The sequence below is a fragment of the Pieris napi genome, chromosome 1 (genome assembly GCF_905475465.1).
Source record: "Pieris napi chromosome 1, ilPieNapi1.2, whole genome shotgun sequence".
Taxonomy (NCBI): domain Eukaryota; kingdom Metazoa; phylum Arthropoda; class Insecta; order Lepidoptera; family Pieridae; genus Pieris; species Pieris napi.
The window spans coordinates 8,352,104-8,368,098 of record NC_062234.1 but is presented as its reverse complement, the minus strand read 5'-3'; the positions used below and the strand labels follow the sequence as shown (position 1 = coordinate 8,368,098).

Genomic DNA, 15,995 nt, shown 5'->3' with positions numbered 1-15,995 from the left:
TTGTCATCTAAAAATTATCAAATTAAATAAGTCAAATATCAATGTCAAGTCAAACGACAATTGACTATAAAACGATATGCTACGAATAGCGATTAGCGCCGTAGAACTCTACATTGGAAAAAATAAAATATAAAGTGCAAAAATGAAAGATAGAAAAATATAGAAATCTAAGCTTTATTTTTATTTACTGTGCATTTGTAATAATTTATCAACTTTTATTATATAATCGATGGTGCATTTATTGTTTCTTTTTTGGTGATACAAAACTTAATACTACAAAATGTCTGCGGAATCGGATATGGAGTATTCAGATAATGATGGTGATGAGTATGATTACTATGGTGAGGTAGATGACTGTGATATGGACACCGTTGATCAGAGTAAAACTGATCCTGAATATTTTTTGTTCTCCTGCTTAAGAGTTGAAGAAGTTGAAAAGCTACTGAATGAGTCTATTGAATTACTCAGTAATAGCCTTCAAATAACGCCTTCACTCGCTAAGGTAGACGCAGTAAATCTTATTCTTCTATTACTTACAAAATATTTTGTTATTATTTTTTATTTAAGCTGTATTATATATAAGCAATATACCTGAAGTAGTTTCTTATCAAATTTACAGGTGATTCTGCATGCATATGAATGGAATGCACAAGAGATTATAAATAAGTATAAAGAAAATGCTAATGAAGTACTAATCTTTAGCCGTGTAAAATCCTGTGTACCGTCTGCACCGGGGAACTCAAATGGTTCACATTGTGCAGTATGTGCTGACACAAATCTTATGCAAAAATTTAGTGCATTGGCTTGTGGACATTATTTTTGCAATGATTGTTGGGCGATGCACTTTGAAGTCCAAATTATGCAAGGTGATTTTACTAAGCAGTTATTTGTAATATTGGATATACTTAATTTCACCTCTCCATCTAGCGCTTGCCTCCATGAGAGTCCTACTGAAGTCCTGAAAATTTCTCATACACAAAATATAAATTTTGTGAGTACTAAACATTGTCATCTAAAGGTCTAGTTATTCTTGGCTAAAAGTATAATAGATTTTTTAGGGCATATTTACCTTAAATACAACTGATAGCAGATAGGTAAATCTAGATAAAAATATAAAGTAAAAAAAATAGTTTGCAGCTACAGAATATATATTTTAATAAATAATATTTTTTACCAGGTGTATCTAATACTATCCAATGCATGGCTCCTGAGTGTGAAGTGAGAGCTCCTGAGGATTTTGTTTTATCCCATGTCACTAAACCATCTGTAAGAGATAGATATCAACAGTTTATGTTCAAGGATCATGTGAAATCTCACCCTCAATTGAGATTTTGCCCTGGTCCTAATTGTCAGGTATTTAAGTTCATCAAAGTTATCATTAGTTTTGAACCCACTTAAATATATAAAAAAGAATTTTGTTTGTCTAAACCAAAATATTGTTGGGTCCTACGTAAGATTTATATTTTCTTCAAATAAACTAGATAATTTATTAGGTTTAGTTTATTTTTGTTACAAAAGAAAGATTGATGTGTTAATAATTTTTCAGTGGTTATTTCGAGCGTGGGTACGCGAAGGCGCACGCCGTGTAGAATGTCAAGGTTGTGAATTGTTGACTTGTTTCTCTTGCGGGGCACCTCATCATGCCCCAACAGACTGCATTACAATACGTCTCTGGCTTACTAAATGTGCTGATGACTCTGAGACTGCAAACTATATAAGTGCTAATACAAAGGTATTGAAAGATAATTTACATAGGAACTTATTACTTGAAATTCTTTGACAAGAAGTTTTAAAACACAATAATTCATTTAAAATATGTATTTAATGTAAGATACCATAATTTTAAATTTACCCTTAAGAACTAATGTGGATGTTACATTGATATTTTACACACATGTCTTGACATATTGTTATTTTTAACATATTTGTTAAGTCTACTATGTATTGTTATTTGTTACCTCTCTAAAAAATAATGTTATTTTAAGTACTGTCCGTTAATAAAGATACAATTTTTTAACAGGATTGTCCTAAATGTCAAATATGTATTGAGAAAAATGGTGGCTGCAATCACATGCAGTGTGGGTCATGCCGTCATGACTTCTGTTGGGTTTGTTTGGGTGACTGGAAGAACCATGGCTCCGAATACTATGAGTGCAGTCGTTATAAAGAAGACCCAAATTTGGCTAGTGACAGTCAACATGCACAGGTAATAAACGACAATTGGGTTAGAAATTCTCTCTGATAAACAAAAGGCTTAGAACGCTGATTGAATACTTACTAATATAACATGTATTTACAGGCTAGAGAAGCATTAAAAAAATATCTTCATTATTATGAGCGGTGGGAGAATCATGCACGGTCTCTTAAACTAGAGGAGCAAACATTAGCATGTTTAAAAAGTCGTATTAACCAAAAGGTAAGATCGCTATTTATTGCCATAATATTTTGAGACTTGTCGGACAAAGACCAAATTAAATATACAGTAAGTCTAATCCGTCGCCGATTTTAATCACGTCTCTTTGAAATAAAACAATTCAATTCAAACTATAAAAATACCCAGTTAAACACAATCTTTTGAAATCTTTGAAAGGGTAAACCGTAAAAGTTTTGTTATGATGTTTTTAACCTTGAGTGTATTTTTTATTTTTATTTATACCGCGAAGTTTTGTATATTTACTGAAATATAGTCGTGTCGACTCTGATGTGCAGGTATAAAGTAATTAATTAGCTTTTATATCTGTTGCAGTTTTAGTCAAATGCGTTGTACTCGCGTTAAGCAAAGATAATATTAAGTTATATTATGTATACAATAATGAATGTAAAATAAGATCTGGAAACTAGAATACATAGTGTTTTCTCCATTCTTTAAAATTTATTTAAAAAAGCAAACAGATACTTTTCATAACAGATTTGTTGTATAGCTTTTAAGTAAATTCTTTCGTATTTTAGGTCATGGCTGGAGAAGGGACATGGATAGATTGGCAGTATTTATGGGATTCAGCCAAGCTATTGAAGCGGTGTCGTTATACTTTACAGTATACATATCCGTTCGCCTATTATATGGATAACGGACCAAGGAAGGAGCTCTTTGAATATCAGCAGGTACTAGTAATGACTTTTTGAAGGACATATTGTTAAACTTAGTTTGTATGTTTAGACCTACATCTACATCAATGAGTACAATACTTTTAACGATGAACATACATACAAAGGAGTTACATATGAGCAATCATTAAATTTAACCAGTTGTTGAGACCCCCCTTTGTGATGGGAGATCCTACCTAATCCGGTTTGATAGTAATAAACTAAGTATGTTAAACTATATATAATGTGTCCTTTTTATTGCCTATCTATATCTGTTTTACTTTCTTTGTTTTGTTCCATGTCTTATGTGATTGTATATCTTATGTACTTTTGCACTTCTTGCGCTCACCTTGTATAATTTAACTTTTTTCTTCACAGTGGTTGCCTAGAAGATAAGGCTGCCAGTTGCGCTCTTTTTTATTTAATTATTTTAATTGTACTGCATTTCTTGCAACAAAGTGTAAATTAAAAAAAAATCTATTAACAGGCGCAGTTAGAAGCAGAAATCGAAAACCTCTCTTGGAAAGTAGAAAGGGCGGAAACCACGGATAGGGGTGACTTGGAAAATCAAATGGATATCGCGGAAAAAAGACGTACAACATTGCTCAAGGACTTCCTAGATATAAATATAAACAATGCCTCTAGTAGCAAAGTGTAATTTATCACTAACTTCTAAAACTGAATACAGCAAGGCACATTTGTATTATATTAAATGCTAGATCTTTGTTTTGCCAAAGTATATTTATTAAAGTGGTTTTGCAATAAATAGATAATTTACAGCTTATTTAGACTTTGATTTATTTCATTTTGTATATACCGAGTGTCGGGTACGAACAGGTCGCAAACGATACAGAATATCTACGCAAAATATATAAGTAGGTAGGGAAGTACTCGCAAATAAGGAAAAAATGCAGGTCATAAAGTAATTAGTTCGCTTTTATGTATATCTGTTGAAGTTTTATTCAAATGTGTAGTACTCGCGTTAAGCATAGATAATATTAAGTTATATTATGTAATAATTAATGTAAAATAGGACCAGGATACATAATTTTTTTCTCCCTTCTTTAAAAATTCTTTGAATAAAGCAAACTGCTACTGCTCCTTCAGAACAGAATTGTTTTATAGGAGGAACAAAAAGTAGATTTTTTAAATAGAATATATTTAATTAATCAAAGTACGTATCATTGCTATCTATGTACTTTTGCCATCTTATAGTAGTAGTTCATTGATCCCTTTACTAAGAAAACCATTCGAACGGGAATCAATAAAATCGTTGAAGGCGGTTTTGACCGACCCACGATGTCGACTTTCCAATTGAAGCTTCTCTAATTAGGTAGCAGTATGTTGTGTCAAGCTGTCTCTTGCCATGTCTAACATATGCTTGCCAGACTTGGAAATATACAGAGAAGATAAAAAGAAAAATCAGAACTTGTCAAAGGGGCCTAGAACGGAGCATGCTTAACATTAGAAAAATTTATAAAATAAGACACTCAAAAATAAGAAGCGTTACTAAAGTTACTGATGCCCTAAACTATGCTCTAAAGCTTAAATGGAGATGGGCAGGCCATGTAGCAAGACTCTCTGACGATCGATGGACCATAAGGGTGACCAGGTGGGGTAGCCCCATTGGGAAACGAAACAGAGGAAGACCGCTCACGAGATGGGCGGCCGACATTGCTCAAACGGCTGGCTCGAGCTGGATGCTGGAGCTCATCCAGAATCGAGATACATGGAGATCCCTGGAGGAGGCCTACACCTGGGGAAGGGTTCTTGCAAAATAATAATTGGGAAATAGATAGGAAAAATTAGGAAAAAAAATAATAATAATAATTGTTTAATTTACTTTCTTAAAAATAGTATTAAGTTTACTCTGTTCTTTTGCAAGAAATAAAAAGGCTTTTTTATTTTATTTTTTATGTTGTGCAGTGTGTGGTCTAGCGTTGTCGTGAAGCAGCTGTGGCCTAAAGCGAGTAGGGCTTCCAATCAAGGTCCCCCGAGACACCTATATAATCAGTATCATCAAATTCAGGCGACGTATTTCGACATGCTACCCATAGTTTACATTATTAGAATTAGTAAATGTATATTGTATATGTAATTAGTAATGCACATCGCATTTGTCAAAAATTGCAGAAATAAAATCTGTGACTGAAAAAGTAACGAACAAAGCCCTAAAGATTTCTTAACAAAAGACAATAGAATATGTACCATTCAATTTTGTATTTGGAACTGACATTTTTGAAGGGATCATTAATATCAAATATGTCAATCTACCTAAAAATCTTCTTTATATTTTCGTAAAATAATATAATTTTGTTACTAACGGCTGTAATAACCACAATAAAATGATTTTATTATCAACTCGGTGTTTGCTGCGTTACGGCATTGTTAAGGTCTGGCTTACCTCGTGCTGCCGGCAACTTATTCCTACTTTGTCGTTAAGTCATGATAAACGATATCGAAATCATTATTTAAAAACATGTCCTAAAAATCCAGCGACAATTCTGAATCAATACTCGCAGGTTCGCTTTAAAAAGGATTATCCACGACTCCATCGCGACACAGATTTTCCAAATTTTGATTACTATAGAAAAGATCAGTTTAAAGACATCAATAGAACGTCTTGGAATTCGGGGTATTCAAAACAAGGTATCACAAATTTAATTGGATTTGTTGGGTCGATGTGTGCAATGTACGGTTTAAAAAGCGAACTGACTCATTTTCTTACATCCATGTCTGCCCCAGCTGACGTCCTTGCTCTTGCTTCTATAGAAGTGGATATATCAGGCATTGCTCCAGGAATGTGTTCTTCATACAAATGGCGAGGAAAGCCATTATTTATTAAACACAGGACTAGTAATGAAATAAGTATTGAGGCCAACACTTCATTCTCTTTACTTAAAGATCCCGAAACACCAGAACAACGAATGATAAAGCAAGAGTGGTTGGTAGTTATAGGGATATGCACACATTTAGGATGTATTCCTATTCCTAACTCTGGTGATTACGTTGGAGGGTTTTACTGTCCCTGCCATGGAAGTCATTATGATAATGCAGGTCGAGCTCGAAAAGGCCCAGCACCTACTAATTTAGAAGTACCTTCTCATAGGTTTCTATCCGACAATCTGATAATAGTCGGAGAGTAGTTCAAGGATACATTGAAATTGTTTAATTAGTGTGAGAAAATAATTTAAAGTGGTAGTGGAAATAATTATTGTAGCAATGGCATCTATTTGTTGGGCATTCATTGTGTACGTTTTATTATTTACTTATAGATACAATAAACGTCATAAAACATGAACAATAATATGGTACTCATATACACATTTTCACATTAATTATATGTTGCCACTTAACAACATACATTGCTATGCGGATGACATAACTGGGTCACTCTTTACACTTACCGTGCAGGTATTTGTCGATCAGTAGTGGTACAAATTTGTGTCTGAAGTCAAAACTCTGCTATGTGAAGTCTCAGTCTGAGATGGACTAAATCTAAGCGACAAAACATCCTTTGTCGCTACTCATCTCTTCGACGACACTCTCCTTAAAATCACAGACAGCATCGGGGTACTGGGCGTTGACGTCTCTAGAAGCTTGGTGACCTCAGCAAGGCGAAACGATACTTTACACCAGGCCACCGCTTTGCAACTCTATGGGCGTGACCAAACGGCGTGCAAGGTGCGCGGCAGCAACATGCTGCATTCGTAGGATACAACAACGAATGCTCTATGCGAATTAAGGCCCATTTGGATGGGGATAGTTTCTCGCACGTTTTGGAGCGAGAAATTTTCAATTTTAATTTTTTGGTCGTCCCGCAAGCTCGTTTGCCCCTCTATTATATTAAAAAAAAATCGTAGGCGACTATCGCCAGCAATAATCGCCATAGCATTATCGTATCAAAATGTTTACATACTAAATTCTCGCCTACGATTATGCACACCCTATGATGCGCAAATTCGTACTTCACAGTACAGAGTACTGTTCTCACCTTTTGGCGAGAACTCCCCAGTACCACTTGATCGTATCAAACGAAGAGCAATTCGAATCGTCGACGATTAATCACTTTCCGAGCGGCTTGATCCCTTGGCGTTACGTAGAGATGTGAAGTCGGGTCATCTTCTACCTCATTTACCATGGGGAGTGTTCGAAGGAGTTTTTGCGGACCTACAGCTGATTTTCTTCATAGGTCGGTGAGGCAGAATACGAAACTCCACCCGGGACTAGCCCACTGAAGTATTTTTAAATCAATTCGACTTAGCTAATATATATTAGCTGTTGGTTTAAGAAGAGTGTCTTCGAAAGGAGGAGGAAATCAATATAGTGTTATAAACACACATAAGTAAACACTATATTGATTTTAGATTGACGATTATATAATTTTTTTATTGTTTATTATTAAATAATGTACTCTGCATTATCTATACTCTATGGCCTTGGTTTATATTATACGATACTATCGTCTATGTTTATTTAGTTATCGTCAAAATGGCGACTACGACTGATTCGAAGGCGCCTGTGCGCCAAGTAAAACGAGTGCAGTTTGGTATATTATCCCCAGATGAAATTGTAAGTTTGTGAAAACTAAAAATTATAGGTTTAGAATTAAGCTTATTTAATATCTTTTCGTAAAATCTTTCCTCATGCGTCGTTTTCCTTATTGCACCATAATCCATAGTCACACACCATAATGTCAGACAACGTAGTATATTTATAATGATTTTGTATTATCATAGTTGAATGCAAAATACGTATAATGATGAATTAATATGAAAGCCCTATATTTACAGCGTCGTATGTCTGTCACGGAAGGGGGCATACGCTTCCCAGAAACAATGGAGGGTGGACGACCAAAGCTTGGAGGTCTTATGGACCCACGACAAGGGGTGATCGATAGAACATCTAGATGTCAGACTTGTGCGGGAAATATGACTGAGTGTCCTGGTCATTTTGGGCATATAGATTTGGCTAAGCCAGTATTCCACATAGGATTCATCACAAAAACCATAAAAATTTTGAGATGTGTCTGTTTTTACTGTTCCAAACTTCTTGTCAGTCCGGTGAGAAATATTTTTACTTAATTTTTTATTTTTTATGGTTAACCGTAACAAATAAGCAGCTATTAATTAACAATAGATTGCTTATCAGCAATAAGAGGAGCTGTTGTCTACCTAATTATTTAAGTTTGGTACTATATAGCAAAGTATAAAATAAATACTAATAATTAATAATATCTCATTTGGACTTTTCAGACAAATCCCAAAATAAAAGAAGTAGTAATGAAATCTAAAGGGCAACCACGTAAACGATTGACTTATGTTTATGACTTATGTAAAGGAAAAAATATTTGTGAAGGTGGTGAAGATATGGATATTGGCAAAGAAGGTGAAGAGGGTAAAAAAGGCTCTGGTCATGGTGGTTGTGGTCACTATCAGCCTTCAATCAGACGGCAAGGTCTAGACCTCACAGCTGAATGGAAACATGCAAATGAAGATACTCAAGAGAAAAAAATAATTATAACTGCAGAACGGGTCTGGGAAATATTGAAACAAATAACAGGTGAGTACCAGTGGCTCTGCTTACAGTTATGATAATATGGTAATGAATTTATGGTCTACATTATAATTTTCTCATTTTAGACTAGAAATAACTAAGTAACTATGTGTGTATGGATTGTGTACATTACATATAAACTACTAATTATTATAACAGCAAACTTATGGATAATGGAATTTCTTTTAATGATATATTATTTAATGACACTTTATTACTAGAGTAATTAACCTAATACCTTTAATTATAAACAAAATGGAAAGGAAATGAGAATTAACAAATAATAATAAATATTACTCTGGAATAGTGTAGATTTTATATAGTGAAAGAACTTTGACTTTAACATGATAAAAATGCTTACTATGCATACAAAGAGTATGGTTAGATTATTTTGTAGTTGTAAGGCATATTTATAAATTTACTATTTTATTTATTGTTTGTTACAGATGAAGAGTCCTTTATACTGGGTATGGATCCAAAGTTTGCTAGACCCGATTGGATGATAGTAACAGTTTTACCTGTACCACCATTGTCTGTTAGACCTGCGGTTGTCATGTTTGGGTCTGCCAAAAATCAAGATGATTTGACCCATAAACTGGCTGATATTATTAAAGCAAATAATGAACTGATGAGGAATGAACAAACTGGCGCTGCTGCTCATGTTTTAGCTGACAATATTAGGATGTTACAGTTCCATGTTGCCACATTTGTAGATAATGATATGCCTGGCATGCCAAAGTAAGTTCCGGAGCCTTGTGTTGTGATTAATATTACTCGAATAGTACACACAAAGTTATCTGTCATCTTGAAGTGGCAGTCTCTTGGTGCTAAGGTCATTAGTCAGTTGATGCATAGGAAGTTTTATATAAAATTATAAACAAATATTTATTTATTTAACTCTTTTATAAAAAGACTTGGTTAAAATGATAGCAATTTAAATAACATACTTTTGTCTGCAGGATATACCAGGCTATATATAATAAAAAAGTTTTTGGTATTTTTTGAATAACATATTGGTAGTTATATAAATTGGTGCTTATTGTTTACAGAGCTATGCAGAAATCTGGAAAGCCACTTAAAGCCATTAAAGCTCGACTTAAAGGAAAAGAGGGGAGAATCAGAGGAAATCTTATGGGGAAGCGTGTAGATTTTTCAGCCAGAACTGTCATTACACCGGATCCCAATCTTCGCATTGATCAAGTAGGGGTTCCAAGGTCTATAGCTCAAAATTTGACATTCCCGGAACTAGTGACGCCATTTAACATTGATAGGATGCAGGAATTAGTAAGGAGAGGTAACGCGCAATATCCTGGTGCAAAATATATAGTTCGTGACAATGGAGAACGTATTGATTTGAGGTTCCATCCCAAACCTTCTGACCTTCATTTACAGTATGGTTATAAAGTTGAACGTCATTTGCGTGACGACGATTTAGTTATATTTAATAGGCAGCCGACACTTCACAAAATGAGTATGATGGGTCACAGAGTTAAAGTGTTACCATGGTCAACATTCCGTATGAATTTGAGTTGTACTTCACCATACAACGCCGATTTTGATGGTGATGAAATGAATTTGCATGTCCCGCAGTCAATGGAGACACGGGCCGAAGTTGAAAACATTCATATTACACCCAGGCAGATCATAACTCCTCAAGCAAATAAACCTGTCATGGGTATTGTACAGGACACGCTCACAGCTGTTAGAAAAATGACTAAACGAGATGTGTTTCTGACTAAAGAACAGGTAATGAATCTTCTTATGTTTTTGCCTACATGGGATGGCAAAATTCCCCAACCTTGCATCCTGAAGCCGACACCCCTCTGGACTGGCAAACAAATATTTACCCTGATCATTCCTGGTAATGTGAATATGATTAGAACACATTCTACACATCCTGATGAAGAAGATGATGGCCCCTATAAATGGATATCACCCGGAGACACAAAAGTTATTGTAGACCATGGAGAACTATTAATGGGTATATTGTGTAAAAAATCACTCGGTGCCTCGGCTGGATCACTTCTGCATATTTGTATGTTGGAATTAGGACACGAAACGGCAGGACGGTTTTATGGTAATATTCAAACTGTAATTAACAACTGGCTCCTTCTAGAAGGTCACTCGATTGGTATTGGAGATACTATTGCTGACCCGCAAACATATCAAGAAATTAAAAATACTATCGTGAAAGCCAAAGATGATGTAATAGAGGTTATACAGAAAGCCCACAATATGGAATTGGAGCCGACCCCCGGTAATACCCTGAGGCAAACCTTCGAAAATCAAGTAAATCGTATATTAAATGACGCTCGTGACAAAACTGGAGGTTCAGCTAAAAAATCTCTCACTGAATACAACAATCTGAAAGCTATGGTGGTCTCCGGTTCAAAAGGATCTAACATTAACATTTCTCAGGTTATCGCTTGTGTGGGTCAACAGAATGTGGAAGGTAAACGTATTCCATTCGGTTTCCGTAAAAGGACATTGCCGCATTTCATTAAGGACGATTATGGTCCCGAATCTAGGGGATTTGTAGAAAACTCTTATCTTGCTGGTTTGACACCTTCGGAGTTTTACTTCCACGCTATGGGAGGTCGTGAAGGTCTTATTGATACTGCTGTAAAAACTGCTGAAACAGGATATATTCAACGACGTCTCATAAAGGCTATGGAGTCTGTTATGGTTAATTATGATGGCACTGTTAGAAACTCTGTTGGTCAACTTATCCAGTTACGTTATGGAGAAGATGGTTTAGCGGGAGAAACTGTCGAGTTCCAAAACCTACCAACAATTAAGCTATCAAATAAAGCTTTTGAAAAGAAGTTTAAGTTTGATCCCACAAATGAAAGATACTTGAAGAGAATCTTCAATGAGGATATCATTAAAGAACTAACAGAATCTGGATATGTTATTGGAGATTTAGAAAGCGAGTGGGATCAACTAGGAAAGGACAGATCGGTGTTGCGAGAAATTTTCCCAAGCGGAGAATCAAAAGTTGTGTTACCCTGTAACTTCAAGAGAATGATTTGGAATGTGCAAAAAATTTTCCATATTAATAAGAGATCGACTACTGATTTAAGTCCAATAAAAGTTATTCAATCTGTAAGAGATTTATTAAAGAAATGTGTTATTGTGGCTGGAGAGGATCGCCTTTCGAAACAAGCCAATGAAAATGCGACCTTACTCTTCCAATGCCTTGTGAGGTCAACTTTGTGCGCTAAGCTTGTATCAGAAGATTATCGGCTCTCAACAGAAGCTTTCGAGTGGTTGATAGGAGAAATCGAAACTCGTTTTCAACAAGCTCAAGCAAACCCAGGTGAAATGGTAGGAGCCCTAGCTGCTCAATCTCTGGGAGAACCAGCTACTCAGATGACATTGAACACCTTCCACTTTGCTGGAGTCTCCTCCAAAAATGTAACTCTCGGTGTGCCTCGTCTAAAAGAAATTATAAATATATCCAAGAAGCCTAAAGCTCCCTCTCTCACTGTATTTCTAACTGGTGGAGCTGCTCGAGATGCAGAAAAAGCTAAAAACGTTTTGTGTCGTTTGGAACACACAACTTTACGTAAAGTAACGGCAAACACTGCTATATACTACGATCCCGACCCACAGAATACTGTTATTGGTGAAGATCAAGAGTTCGTCAATGTTTACTATGAAATGCCTGACTTTGATCCCACCAAAATATCTCCATGGCTGTTGCGTATTGAGCTGGACCGTAAGAGAATGACTGACAAGAAGCTTACTATGGAACAAATTGCAGAAAAAATCAATGCAGGCTTTGGAGATGATCTTAACTGTATATTCAACGACGATAATGCCGAAAAATTGGTTCTTCGTATAAGAATTATGAACAATGAAGAGAGTAAATTCCAAGACAATGACGAGGAAACTGTTGATAAGATGGAAGATGATATGTTCCTAAGATGTATTGAAGCAAATATGTTGTCTGACATGACTTTACAAGGTATTGAAGCGATAGCCAAAGTTTATATGCATTTGCCTCAAACTGAAGCTAAGAAACGTATAGTTATTACGGAACAAGGAGAATTCAAGGCAATTGCAGAGTGGCTTTTGGAAACGGATGGAACATCTTTGATGAAAGTACTTTCCGAGCGAGATGTAGACCCGATAAGAACCTTTAGTAACGATATCTGTGAGATATTCCAAGTTTTAGGTATCGAGGCGGTACGAAAATCTGTTGAAAAAGAAATGAATGCTGTATTGCAGTTCTATGGTCTATATGTAAACTACCGTCACTTGGCTTTGCTTTGTGACGTAATGACTGCTAAAGGTCACCTTATGGCCATTACTCGTCACGGCATTAACAGGCAAGACACTGGCGCGTTGATGAGATGTTCCTTCGAAGAAACTGTAGACGTATTGCTCGACGCCGCGAGCCACGCTGAAGTAGATCCTATGAGAGGCGTCTCTGAGAATATTATCATGGGACAACTTCCTAGAATGGGAACAGGTTAGCGCAAAATTAAGTAACTGCATTTATTTAATTACAATCTTGGCAACATGTGCTAACCGAAATATTTTTTTCATTAAAAAAAGAATTAAATTAAATATTTATTAAAGCATCATGTGCAAGTTACCCACAATAAAGTTGAAACAAAAGAATATGATAAGATAATTATTATATTAGTATTTAATTAATCTTCAACATAATAATTAAAAAAAATATTGTTATATAATAATTTTCAGGATGTTTTGATTTACTACTGGATGCTGAAAAATGTAAGCACGGCATGGAAATGGGTGGTTTGGGCGTAGGCCTGGGAGTAGGTGGCGGAATGTACTTCGGAGTCGGCACACCATCCATGACTCCGCTTATGACTCCTTGGTCGAACCAGAATACTCCTGGCTATGGTAGCAGTGTTTGGTCTCCTGGACCAGGTAAGTTTAATAAAAAAAATAACTATTACAACTTTAGCTGTGAGATTAAAATATTAACTATTTTTAGTGCTCTTGTGTGTTATTTATTATTGCTAATGCTTGTCTTTCAAAATTTTCAATACAATACCATAATATTGTCATCTCTCAAATATTATGTATCGTTTCAGTGGGTAGCAGTATGACTCCGGGTCCATCATTCTCACCATCAGGTGCATCAGACGCTTCGGGAATGTCTCCTTCGTATAGCAGCGCTTGGTCGCCACAGCCCGGCTCTCCCGGTTCTCCTGGAGCCCCGTTGTCACCTTACGCTTCGCCAGCCGGCGTTTCTCCGTCGTACTCTCCCACAAGTCCTGTCTATGCTGCTCCGTCCCCCAGTCTCATCCCAACTTCCCCACACTACTCACCCACAAGCCCGTCCTACTCTCCAACCTCACCTAACTATTCCCCAACCTCTCCTATTTACACCCCAACTTCTCCAAGCTATTCACCAACCTCCCCTGGCTATTCGCCCACATCCCCATCATATTCACCTACTTCGCCGAGCTATTCCCCTACGTCCCCGAGTTACTCACCTACTAGCCCGGCATATTCCCCAACCTCTCCTAGTTATTCGCCAACTTCACCGAGCTACTCACCAACAAGCTCAAACTATTCTCCGACGAGTCCGTCTTATTCGCCGAGTCCAGCTTACTCGCCGACTTCTCCGGGCTACTCGCCGACTTCTCCGAGATATTCTCCGAATAGTCCAGTGTACACTTCCGGGGCACACAGTTATTCCTCGTCATCACCAAATTACACGCCCACATCACCAGCCTATTCACCCACAAATCATTCTTATTCTCCGACCTCACCTAATAACTACTCACCGACATCACGCAATTACTCGCCTTCATCACCCAAATATTTTTCGACATCTCCAAAGTATTCGCCGACATCGCCATCGGTATCAGGAGGTAGTCCTAGATATTCGCCAAACAGTCTTCAGTACTCTCCAACAAGCCCGCAATATTCACCTAGCCCGGCGTACTCTCCTTCGTCCCCGCAACATTCCGGAAGCTCGAATTATTCACCATCCTCACCAAATTACTCACCGTCTTCACCAAACTATTCATCTCCTGGATATTCTCCGTCCTCCTCTAAATATTCCCCAACATCGCCAACATTCACGCCAACCTCAAATAATTATTCGCCATCATCACCGGCCTATTCTCCTGCTTCCGGTGGACCATCAACTTATTCTCCAACTTCTCCTACATCCCCTACTTATACACCTACTTCACCTAATTATGAAGAAGATGATGATTGAATTGTATAATGTTAAGACACTTTTTTATAAAGAATATGGGATGGAAAAATTACACACATTTTTATATATAAGGACTGAATAGTCGTTTGAATTTAAGATTTATAATACATGTTTATAATTAACTAAAGAAAAATGCAAATTGTTTATATTGCTAATTTAATAAGACCAACACCTTCAATATTAAGATTCCAATAGAAAACTGTTGGGAAGAATTACCCGTTTCTTGATTTTCTTGTAACATCTAAAAGATTTAAAGCTAAATGCGTAGGTGATAAATCGGTGTCGCACACACTTTTTGGCAAAATAAAATGTATGTTTATGATTACTTATTTTAATTAATTTAGGCAATACACTCTAGGTATTGTGTAGATCAAATAAAGTATGTTTTAAATAAGCTAACAATGTTTTTTTTACTATTTTAAATATTCAGCCACAGTAAAGTTTTTTTGCATTCATATAATTATTGCACTGGTATTTTTATATAATCCATTTAGTACATATGGAACGAAGTCTGAAACTGATCTCTATATATTTTTTTCATAGAAGTAATTAAATGTACCTAATAATACTTTTAAATTTTAACATTTCGTTTTTAAAAGTATTCTATTCTAAATTCTTAAAGTTATACTTTGTATTGCCCTATGACTGATATCGATTATGAATAAAACAATAGATAAGTTACTTTTAATCATTTATTTTAATTGCCTAATTGGCTAGTCAAAAACCTACATAATGTACGCACTTGTATATTTTGGACTAGTTTGGATTATAGACTTTGGGGCACGTGATGGTATTCCTTTAAAAAACATTGGACACAGGCAAACTCTAGTTTTAGAATCTTATACGTAATATTTATTCATAAAGTGGTAATATTTCTAAATAAGTACATAAAGGTAATGTAGGGTAATATAGGCAAGTAAAGCTAATTAATTCCTAAAGATATACCTATAAACTAGGACAAAGTTTCCGAAAATCAGCTAAATACATTAGAATTTCTACAAGGAAGACAATTAATCAACTTAGGCACTATACAACAAGTTAGTTATTAATGTAACACGTCTACGTAAAAAAAGCACACTATTAACGAAATATTCTTACTTCTATTTAATTATTGAATACTGGATATTATGTAAATTTTGCACAT

General features: G+C 35.8%; 3 protein-coding genes across 3 annotated transcripts; all 3 read left to right on the top strand.

Moving 5' to 3' along the window:
* The first annotated feature begins 59 nt into the window (after window positions 1-59).
* On the top strand, window positions 60-3,868 carry LOC125063342 (potential E3 ubiquitin-protein ligase ariadne-2). The gene is made up of 8 exons (XM_047669755.1): window positions 60-502; window positions 620-866; window positions 1,178-1,353; window positions 1,547-1,732; window positions 2,021-2,206; window positions 2,300-2,416; window positions 2,950-3,102; window positions 3,572-3,868. The coding sequence occupies exons 1-8, from the start codon at window positions 281-283 to the stop codon at window positions 3,740-3,742; spliced, it is 1,458 nt and encodes a 485-aa protein (XP_047525711.1). The 5' UTR covers window positions 60-280; the 3' UTR covers window positions 3,743-3,868.
* A 1,486-nt stretch (window positions 3,869-5,354) lies between these two features.
* LOC125063352 (cytochrome b-c1 complex subunit Rieske, mitochondrial-like) lies at window positions 5,355-6,397 on the top strand. The gene has a single exon (XM_047669766.1). The coding sequence runs from the start codon at window positions 5,430-5,432 to the stop codon at window positions 6,228-6,230; it is 801 nt and encodes a 266-aa protein (XP_047525722.1). The 5' UTR covers window positions 5,355-5,429; the 3' UTR covers window positions 6,231-6,397.
* A 1,145-nt stretch (window positions 6,398-7,542) lies between these two features.
* LOC125062562 (DNA-directed RNA polymerase II subunit RPB1) lies at window positions 7,543-15,241 on the top strand. Its single transcript, XM_047668604.1, has 7 exons — window positions 7,543-7,656; window positions 7,878-8,147; window positions 8,340-8,646; window positions 9,087-9,378; window positions 9,690-13,117; window positions 13,354-13,545; window positions 13,713-15,241. Exons 1-7 carry the CDS (start codon window positions 7,576-7,578, stop codon window positions 14,849-14,851), a joined length of 5,709 nt encoding a protein of 1,902 aa, XP_047524560.1. The 5' UTR covers window positions 7,543-7,575; the 3' UTR covers window positions 14,852-15,241.
* Window positions 15,242-15,995: the final 754 nt, after the last annotated feature.

What these genes read in the sequence shown, in the direction of transcription:
- LOC125063352 (XM_047669766.1), top strand. Translation starts at nt 5,430, where the DNA reads ATGATTTTATTATCAACTCGGTGTTTGCTGCGTTACGGCATTGTTAAG.
- LOC125063342 (XM_047669755.1), top strand. Translation starts at nt 281, where the DNA reads ATGTCTGCGGAATCGGATATGGAGTATTCAGATAATGATGGTGATGAG. An exon ending in ATATAAGTGCTAATACAAAG is followed by an intron (nt 1,733 to 2,020) that starts GTATTGAAAGAT and finishes ATTTTTTAACAG; the next exon opens with GATTGTCCTAAATGTCAAAT. An exon ending in AGCTCTTTGAATATCAGCAG is followed by an intron (nt 3,103 to 3,571) that starts GTACTAGTAATG and finishes ATCTATTAACAG; the next exon opens with GCGCAGTTAGAAGCAGAAAT.
- LOC125062562 (XM_047668604.1), top strand. Translation starts at nt 7,576, where the DNA reads ATGGCGACTACGACTGATTCGAAGGCGCCTGTGCGCCAAGTAAAACGA. An exon ending in CCAAACTTCTTGTCAGTCCG is followed by an intron (nt 8,148 to 8,339) that starts GTGAGAAATATT and finishes TGGACTTTTCAG; the next exon opens with ACAAATCCCAAAATAAAAGA. An exon ending in TGTTTGGTCTCCTGGACCAG is followed by an intron (nt 13,546 to 13,712) that starts GTAAGTTTAATA and finishes GTATCGTTTCAG; the next exon opens with TGGGTAGCAGTATGACTCCG.